Source organism: Euleptes europaea, chromosome 6 (genome assembly GCF_029931775.1).
Source record: "Euleptes europaea isolate rEulEur1 chromosome 6, rEulEur1.hap1, whole genome shotgun sequence".
NCBI classification, from domain to species: domain Eukaryota; kingdom Metazoa; phylum Chordata; class Lepidosauria; order Squamata; family Sphaerodactylidae; genus Euleptes; species Euleptes europaea.
In genome coordinates, this window is record NC_079317.1 from 84,774,439 (window position 1) to 84,784,808 (window position 10,370).

The 10,370-nt window shown below is 44.5% G+C and overlaps 1 protein-coding gene across 1 annotated transcript; it reads right to left on the minus strand.

Moving 5' to 3' along the window:
- Positions 1–728: 728 nt before the first annotated feature.
- AKIP1 (A-kinase interacting protein 1) lies at positions 729–8,818 on the minus strand. The gene is made up of 5 exons (XM_056852118.1): positions 8,678–8,818; positions 5,790–5,867; positions 3,674–3,787; positions 2,481–2,564; positions 729–857 (listed from the first exon to the last, which is right to left on the minus strand). The coding sequence occupies exons 1-5, from the start codon at positions 8,813–8,815 to the stop codon at positions 729–731; spliced, it is 543 nt and encodes a 180-aa protein (XP_056708096.1). The 5' UTR covers positions 8,816–8,818.
- Between the last annotated feature and the right edge of the window lie 1,552 nt (positions 8,819–10,370).

Here is a 10,370-nt window from a genome sequence, read left to right on the forward strand (position 1 = left end):
ACCCAGAAGGCTAAGGGGCAAGCTGATACCAGCTCCACTCAGCACCGGCTCATCTAACCAAGTCTGAACTGCATCCTGCGCAAGAGACAGCCAAGGAGCCTTAACCTCATGGCCTGAGGCATCTTTCCCCCTCCTCCCTATCCCACTCCCTTTTTAAACCTCTAGACTGACACACTGATCCAGAGAATCTGAACACTTGCGCAGTATTTGGTGATGTTGTCATTGGTACTAACAAAAGGTAGGCTATGGCTTCTGTTTTTGACAGTCTAAAGAAACAGACTGATAATGGCTTTGGAAATTTCCATCTGCGCCATCATATATGTGTGCAGGTTACCTGGTAACAAAATAATCATTATCCTCTGTTCTATTAATGAGGTGGCTATTGAAATGAATAGAGCAGAATCTTTGGAAAATCAATTAAACTAAAGGATTTTTTAAAAAAGGCTGCTTAAGTTTATTGCATAGCATAAAAGTAGAACTGTAACACGATTCCATTTAAGATAGATACATACAACAATTCAGATTATACATATTTACAGTGGAGTGTAACACACACACACACACACACACAAGATAAAAAACAAACACCTGACCAAAATATGGAAGACAGGACAGTAAAGTGCTCATAGCGTATACCTGGAGAAATGTCATCTTCAATACAGCAAGACATTAAAGCTTCCATTACATTTGGTACGTTGTTTAGAAATTAAGGGGGGTGGGAAGATGGATCATACAATAAAGGACAAATTTACACTTCGTCCTGGTTGAATCTCTACCATATGTGTTTGTTTGATTTGGTCGTCACCTGAAGATACTGAGACAGTGTAGGTGCCAGGGGAAACTTCAATGGAGATATCCTACACATAAAACATGTATGTCAAAACTCTCACGCAGATTTGTATGAGTACAACAATACAGGATTAAAAGGCTATAAATATACTCTGACAACAGGAAGGTATTAATGCTAAGAATTAAGTGCAAAAAATGGAATCATTTGCAAAGGCTTCTTGTAAGAATTTCTCTCTGCGTAAGCAAAAGGAAGAAGATACCAACAGTACTTCTTAATGTTACCTTCTCTTTTCTGCTACTTGCACCACAGTAAAAGCTCTCTTTTCTAGACTTTCTAATACAAATATTTATTTTTTATATCAACCCATTCTCTAGCAATTCCTAACTCTCACTATTCTAGACACCTGTTATTTGTTCTGTAAGAAGTATTCTACATTTCCCCCTAAGATGATGCAGACTCCACGTGTTTTCAGAATCAGTTTTCATCATTTTTATAAAACAGCTTAGAGAAAGGGGAGTTTGAGTGTATCCAAAATATACTAGTGTGGTGATTTAAAGTGTTGGACTAGGGATTTAGAGACCCAGGTTCAAATCTCCACTCTGCAATGGGAAACCCACGGGATGACCTTTGGCCAATCCACTCATCCTAGCCTATCATACAGGATTGTTGATGTGAAGATGAAATGTAGCAGGGGAGAACATTGTTGTAAGCCCACTGGGGAGAAAAGCAAGGTATACATATCTAAACAAATAAAATATTCAGTTCCTTGAGGTTCCAAAATTGGAGGAGAAAAGGTTAAAGTTTCTCCTGGCCTCGTCAATGAAAACAGGACAAAAGTAAATTAATGTTTTGATGTGAAGAGGAACAGGGTGCAAAGACAATTGCCTTCAATGGCTTTTTAGCCCTACAATAGAGTCAGACAGGAAACAAATCACAGTTTACAGCGACTCATGCAACAGTTACCATCCCAAACAGACGTAAGTGCACCCAAGTCCCACTGCAATCAGTGTGACTAATGGGCACTTAACTGAACACTGTATGTGTGTGTGTCAAATGCCGTCAAGTCGCTTCCGACTCATGGCGACCCTATGAATCAAAGTCCTTCAAAATGTCCTGTCTTTGACAGCCTTGCTCAGATCTTGCAAATTGAGGGCTGTGGCTTCTTTACTGAGTCAACCCATCTCTTGTTGGGTCTTCCTCTTTTCCTGCTGCCCTCCACTTTTCCTAGCATGACTGTCTTTTCTAGTGACTCTTGCGTTCTCATCATATGACCAAAGTACGATAGCCTCAGTTTAGTCATTTTAGCTTCTAGGGACAGTTCAGGCTTGATTTGATCAATAACCCACTGATGCTTTTTTTTGGCAGTCTACAGTATCCATAACACTCTCCTCCAACACCACATTTCACACACTGTATAGTAATTACCAAATGGTTATGGTACTCACAAATTGTGGGAGCCATAAAAATCTCGGCAAAGTGAGCAAACAGCTATAAAGAAAGTCTACCTTCCGCACCTTGGATTCAGATTTTCATTTCCCCGAATATTTTAATTCTATGCATATTTCAGTTTACCTGTATTCAGTCTTTGCAAAAAAGGACTGCACAAGTAATGAATGGTTTAGTTTAGTGAAACCATACACAGAGTAAAATCCCTAGAATCCTTCAAACTATGTAAAGTCTTTATACTTGCCTTTAGTTCCGAGGTCTTTGCTGGAATCAATGCTTCTGTATCAGAACACCCAGACTCTTCCACAATTGGGCATGCTTTATTTTCCTGAAGAGAACAACTAGTATTTACTGAACCTCAGGACTGGAGATGGCAAAATCCAATCCCGGACAGGTCACTTATACCCCAAACACCTAATTGCCACAAGCACCTAGAGAAGCACCCAGAAGGTGCACAGCCTCAATGTGTCTGCAGAAAATATACATCCAAATTACTCAATTAAACAAGCTGAGACATGCATCAAAGAGATGGTCGAGCATCATCCAAGGTCCTTGTCAGTGTGAACTATTAATAATATACGGTTATGTCAGATCTTGAGCTGCACCACACCTGATCCACTGAAATTATGGTTAATATGAAATGATTGTAAATATTTAATGTTTATTAGAAACGTCAGAAAAGTCCTGTTTTGAGAGAGAGTATATTTCAACAACAGAAGTGGAGGATAAAGAAGAGGCATGAAAATAGAGTCAGCTTTGCAATCTTCAATCTTATAATTGTTCTGAAGATGCATCATCAAACGATGATGGGCACCGAGTACGAAGAGGCAGAATCTGAATGAGGCTGGAGTAGAGCTTCTGTTCCTCCTCTGCTATATGTATATAGCCAAGACAGCACAAGAGGAATGAGTCTTTGGCACAAGCTGAAGGACAAGAGCCAAAGGGCTTAGTTTATCGCCTGTGGCACTGAGAAATGGCAGACTAGAGAAGCCAGCACCAGTCCAGGATGTGTGTTATGTCTTTGTTCAAATGGCAGTTTTGTATTTATTTGTAAGATACTTTCAGTTCCCAGGTGTGGGAGAAATGTGAGTACATGATCCAATAAGAAAAAACAATGAATTGGAAGCTTAGACCGTTCATAAACATTCTCCAGTCCCTTTTCATACATGAAGTTGGTTCCCGGATCCTTTATAATTCTAGAAGTACAGAACATACAATTAGGGAGAAGGGCATCAATACAAACAAACAACCCGAGGAGGCAGAAATCCTGGAAAACATTTTGAATATTTTACAAACTGGTAAGTTAAAGCAGAAAATGTCAGAAGGTAGAAAGTCAGCTTAAAATAGCAACACAAAAGAATCCTTTGAGCTGGATGACCCTTGGCCAAGGTATCCTGGTTCAAACCGGGGGGGGGGGGGGATGCACAGTACACTTACTTCATCTTCAAATGCATTTAGCAAGCTTTCAGATGCTTCTCGACCGTGGTATCTGAAAACATGTGCAACTTCATATTCTTTGAACTGAAATGGTGGCACACAACAATAGTACTTCTGGAAAAGGAGTTGAAGAAAAGATTAAGAAGACCTGGAATGTGAAGACATTTAAAAGAAAAAAATGCTTGCTGCAGTGTAGGGCTGCATACAAATCCCATGACCATTTAAACATCTTTCATGTGACTTCTTTCATGTGAAAAGTGAGTCCTATCCAATTATGGAATTAGCAACTATCTTCCTCCCTTCAAAATATGGAAAAAAATCTCTGCTGCCATCTGCTGGCTCCAAGGGGCAAAGCCCAATATGTCCATAAAAACATACACAGTAGTTTCTCTTAGGCCGTTTATGCTTGGTAATTAGCAGCGTGTTCCAGGCTGAAGTGCCCTGAATATTTTTTTGATTTTTTGAACCATCATTTCAGACTTCACTGCGAAGCTGGCGCATACCTGCTTCACATTTCTTAAGAGCCCCTTTAATGTGACTATTTGTATTTGCTCCGCCCCCGCATCGAAGCATTCGCTGAAGGAAGCATGCAGAATCACACAGCTGTGGCTGAACTATGCAAATGACTATTGCTAATAGCTATTCAATGCAAATAGGGTTGCCAGGTCCCCACTTACCTTCGGCGGGAGGTTTCTGTTGTGTGTGTGCACACCGAAGCACCGATGTGGCACTTCTGGTTGTAAACCGGAAGTGCCGCCTGGCGCGCGGGGCTGCAGTGGGCGGCCCAGTCACCCCAGGGAGGGCGAGGGAAGGTTCCTGGCTGGCATGCGGGCGTGCAGCAGGCGGCCTTCTCACCCCGGGGAGGGCGGGTGAGGAAAGGTTCCCGCAGGCCTGAAACAGGCGGCCTGCTCGCCCCGGGTAGGGAGAGGAGAGGCTTCCAGGCTGGCGCGCAGGCCTGCAGAGGGTGGCCTGTTCGTCCCGGGGAGGACAAGGGGAGGTTCCCGCTGGTGTGCAGGCCTGCAGCAGGCGGCCCACTTGCCCGAGGGAGGGAGAGGCTTCCTGGCTGCCGCGCGGGCCTGCACATGCACGATTGCCCGCTGACCCTCAGCTGGTCGGCGGGCAGAGAGGCACTTTACCGGGGGTTTGCCTGCCACCAGCGGGCACCTGGCAACCCTAAATGCAAACGAAGGAACGAAGGAGCAGGCAAGTGGGGGGGGGAGTGGAATTTGTTTGACTTTCTCCTCTTGCATCGGGACCATGAATAGTCATTTTAAGGTCGGTTTTAAAAAATCAGCATTGAGCGAGGAGCAGAATTGACCCTGCATAAATGGCCTTAGCTTGCATTCTGTTCTACTGCTCTAAGAGCAGGGAGCAGGATTCCGTGCCTGGAAAAGGGCAACTTGATCCATCTTTAGGATCATATGGGACCTGTATTAATCTTTGCTGACGGAGCTACTTGGAATAACGGAGCAAGTACAGAAACTGGTGCTGAGCGTGGAAGTCATCGCCACAACACTTAAAAATGGCACGCTAGCAGAGAAAGTTGTGTCTGAATGTAGCCTTGGGAAACCTGGTAAAATGTTCAAAGTACAAAAGGGTGGAGGGCATGCCTGCAAAGCTCAGCTCATTCATGCCCTTCCCATGGCGAACAGGAAAAAAATTATCACACACACACACACACACACACAAAGCTACTGACAATTTATATAATTTATAAAATCTTCAACTTCTCTTGATGGAGATTTCTGGTTACCTTGGCCCAGAGGTTCTGACTGTATTTGAACAAAGATAATTGGATTCAAAATAGCATGAACCAAAAGCAAAGCTTGCAGAATGGGATTTTTCCACCTATCATGTCTAGCCTAATGAACCCCATGAAGTTCTGCTACTGGGGGTGAGGGATGACTCACAAACAGGATGGGAGGCAAAGTAGGAGTCTGTAATGTGTTTGGAGGAATCCCCCCAACAGAAGCTCCATCTCGCTGGTGGAAGATCAACTTGGACCATCAGAGGATACATGCTGGCCTCCTGAGAACTCGGTTACAAATCTCTTGCAGCCATTATAAAAATTGAATAAACTTCCAAAGTCATTGCTCTAATGTCAACATTCCTTTACCTTACATTCTTCTGATATACGGCCCATGTGTTCTGCAACTGAAGCAAAAGCAGCATTGAGACACAGATCTTCATTATCCTGTTTGCAAGACACAAAATGTTCTCAGCCATATAAAAAAACAGGCAGTTTACCACAAGGGACAACACATTGGCATGATACACATGCAACACGTTTGGTGTGACAAGAACGAGGCTGGGGAAGCTTAGTTCTTTTTCGAGATACCGCTATTTAATGCATTTAAAAATATTTATGGTTGGCTTTCCCCCGCCCCCAAAGGAAGCACATATCAGTTCACAACTACTTCCACAAAGGGACAAACAATATTAAGAAAAGACGGCCCCTTACTAACAATCTTTAAAAATCTTTTAAAACAATCTTACTAAAAATCTTTAAAAATTGCATGCCATTACAGATCTTTCTGAACAACAGAAGGGTGGGCAACTTCCTGACATTTTGACAAGGTAAAGGTGTGCAAGCACCGGCTCATTCCTGACCCATGCGGTGACATCACATCCCGACGTTTACTAGGCAGACTTTGGTTATGGGGTGGTTTGCCAGTGCCTTCCCCAGTCACCTTCCCTTTGCCTCTTCCCTTTACTCATTTTACCGACCTCGGATGGATGGAAGGCTGAGTCAACCGTAAGCTGGCTACCTGAAACCAACTTCCGTCGGGATCGAACTCAGGTCGTGAGAAGATCTTTTGACTGCAGTACTGCAACTTACCACTCTGCGCCACGGGGCTCTTTGGCATTTTGACAAGAGCCTGCTTCAAATGACATTTGCACATTCAAATCAAAGTAAAGCGCACAGAGGATGAGTGGGAATGTGTATGCTCCTCCCACTAAGAGGTGCCACAAAGAGTCGCTCAGAGCCTGACTTGGTCAGGAATGAGCAGCATAGAAATCCAACAAACAAACAAACAAAGGCACAGAGGGCCAAAGAAGGGCATAAGAGCAAGACACTGCCCCCACAAAATGGATGCCTCTCAGAAAATTTTGGGATCCATCTTTTGTGTCAAGCTTTTGCAGGAAGGAGGTTGGACAGGAAGGAGGTTGAATTTTTCCCCTGGCCCTGAGGTTTGCCTGGCTAGACAATGGGGCTAGCTAATCCCCATTGTGTCACCCCAAGGTGATTTAGTCAGCGCTCCGAGCAGACCATTGCTTACCCTATCTGCACCCACCCTAGCAATCAATCAGTGTTCAAGAGAATAGCCCAGGCATTCTCTTGGGTCCTAAAAACCCATCAAGTTTCTCCTTCTTATTGTCAGAACCCTGGAAAAGCAACCAATTCCTTGTCTCTGGCTTTCCTGCCAGCTTACCTCATACTGCCTCAGGACCCATTTTGGGGTATAAATATTGGTCCTTTGGCCCTTCATAGTGTGCTTTTTTGTCCTGGATTCGTGAATGCTCTCCCACTCGCGTGTGTGCTTCCTCTCTTCCTTTTGCTCCTGGAAATGCTGGTCGCTCTCCTCCCCAGTGCTGCTCTCCCTGGACGTCCCTTCAAGACTGGTAACTATCACCCTTCCCTGAAACCCTATTCAACTTCCCACCTTTTTTCTTAGTCAGCTCTGGTATGCTTTTGGTGTGTATGTTCATTGCTTGAAATATATTTATTTTTTCAATTATACAACTGCCTGCTCATTTAAGAGTTTTCACCAGGGACGATCCTGGTATGCATAGGGTGTCAATCCAAGTTACCCCCTCTCACTCTCTCTGTCTCCAGCTAATTCTCCCAACTTAAGTGAAGACTGCCTACTTATGGTAACCCTTGTGCCACCCCCACCTACACATAATTGTCAGATCATGAACTAGTACCCTAGGTCAGCCATGCAGGCAAGACATAAGGTTATATCCATCAGAAGAATTCAAAGAACACATGAACACATGACGCTGCCGTATACTGAATCAGACCCTTGGTCCATCGAAGTCAGTATTGTCTACTCAGATCAGCAGCAGCTCTCCAGAGCCTCAGGTAGAGGTCTTTCACATCACCTACCTGCCTAGTCCCTTTGACTGGAGATGTTGGGGATTGAACGTGGGGCTTCTGTATGCCAAGCAGATGCTCTACCACTGAGCCACAGCCCCTCCCCTTCTGGCAGAGCAGATCCTTCCCTGCCTCCTCCTTCCTCACATAACTTACCACGACCCAAAGACATTTTCTAAGGGCCAGGAGAGCCTCACAAGCAAATGAGCCACAGGAAATGATGTGGAAAAGTAAAATAACCCCTTTCCCCTCTGTTCTATAGATAGAAGATGGAAAATGAGATGATTGTCACTGGCTCCGCCTCATGGCTGCAGCTCCCCCACCCCAAAAATGGCTCACTTTGCTTGTGAGGTTCCACCCATCCTCAAAGAGGGTTTTCAAGACTGCTTGGGGAAGTTGAGGAAAGGTCCCCACCGAGGACTCTTCTGGTGGATCCCACCCTTTAAGTGGAAACAGACACTACCTTACCACACAAAGAAAGACTGGGGCAGCTCTAGCCAGGTGGAAGGGCCCTAATCTGCAGGCTCTCTCTGTGATTGAAGCCAATAATTACCTTGTTCCTGCAACCTCCCAGAGATCTGGAAAAGCAGGAGTGTGCCTGGTCGCATCTGGCTCCCCTGTGGCTGGAACATATAGACACCTGGCTGTTCGTGCAGCATCACATAGGCTGGCTGTTTCTCAGCAGCCCTTGTATGGTATGTGGCCCATTCGCTTCTAACCGTTAAAAAAAAAAAAAAAAAAAAAACGCCCTCACAGCTTCTCAAGAAGCTGTTTTAAGTCAACATGTCTCTCACTGCTTGGTGGGAGGTGTGAAATTCTCTCCTTCCTGCTATGGCTGCCTTCTGTAATGTAAGAAACAATATTCCAGTCATGAAAATTAGAACTTTATCTGTTGAGATCCTTACCTGAAAACTCTTCCTTTGGAATCCCGCAGGCCCTGGCCAGACCACTTTCCGTTTTTTCGCCCGCTCTAATACTTCCCGGGCCAGTGTTGCTGTGCGTTGCATGAGATGATGGTTCACACTTATGGCACGGGATTCCATTCCTTGTTTCCTGAAACACCCAGATTGACTCTGAAGATCATAATTGATCTGCTTGGACAGCCAGAAATAAATACATACACACAGAGAGAGAAGGTGAGAGGGGTGGGGACAGAATTACACTTTATCTTTCTCGAGAGTCTCCTTGAGGAGCCCCCGTAGCGCAGAGTGGTAAGCTGCAGTACTGCCATCCAAGCTCTGTTCATGACCTGAGTTTGATCCCGATGGAAGTTGGTTTCAGGTAGCCAACTCAAGGTTGACTCAGCCTTCCATCCTTCCGAGGTCGGTAAAATGAGTACCCAGCTTGCTGGGGGTACAGGGAAGATGACTGGGGAAGGCACTGGCAAACCACCCCGTAAACAAAGTCTGCCTAGTAAACGTTGGGATGTGACATCACCGCATGGGTCAGGAATGACCCGGTGCTTGCACAGGGGACCTTCACTTTTACCTTTAGAGTCTCTTTATTTAGTTTCCAAATAGATATCCTTTCCCTGGGAGGGTGGGTATTCAATTCTGCTTGTTGTTGCATTCAGAGGGTCCCCCACCCCTTTCTGGTATTTAGTTTGCAAGCCAAGTGTTTGGGGTTCAGGTCTTGTACCAGAAATCAATCTTTCTCTTGTGCTGGCCCAGCCTGCCTGGGGGTGGATGGCAAGCTCAAGCATTGCTTTCTTTCAAGAGGAATTGTAAGATCACCCCTTCTCAAAGGGCTTTCTGTTGATTTTGAGGGTAACTGGAGACTTTTTCTTATTGTTTAGTTAAGCTAGTATTTATAATAGTGTAGAGCGTATAAATATTTCAGGGGAATTTTGTTACAGTGGGGTGACCTTGTACTTTTTACTTAAGTGTACTTGCTTGTTTTTGTTAGTTACCTTGAGACTTTTAGGAACAAGCAGGGGAGAAACTTTTTTTGTAAAGAAAATAAAACATGTCTAAACCTAACCTCCAGGATGAATGGGTTTTCTGCCAATCTGAATGCCTGAAAGAACAGAAGTAAAAACAGAACCATGCTAAAACTGAAGCACCTATAAATCTGGGCTACGGACGTTGAGTGACTGCACCCCCCCCACCCCACTGATCTTACTCCTGGATAAACTGGAAGTCAGACTCACATTCCTAAAGAGCAAAAGTTCCCAAGCCTTACAGCCTGAGCTACATGGACAAGCTGCATTTACAGCTCCATAGCTGGCAATTTATGCATGGGAGGTTTTATCTTGGATTTGCCGCTCTCTAGATGCACATTTTTTCCCATTCAGATGATCAGATCTCTGTATGGGGGCTTATGTTTGAGTTTTGAGAATTCAAATGGGGAAAAAGTGCATCTAGAGAACGGCAAATCCAAAGCAAAACTTCCCATGCATAAATGGCCAAAGTCCACCCACTATGTGCCCCCAAACAGGGGTGGAGGTAGCGGGAAAAGCCTAGCTCTATTTGGATGTGTCATTGGCCACCAAGATCAAGTTAATTCAGCCCACTGTATTCCCTATAACTATGTATGGGTGTGAAAGCTGGACATTGAAGAATGCTGATAGGAAGAAAGTAGATTCTTTTGAAATGTGGT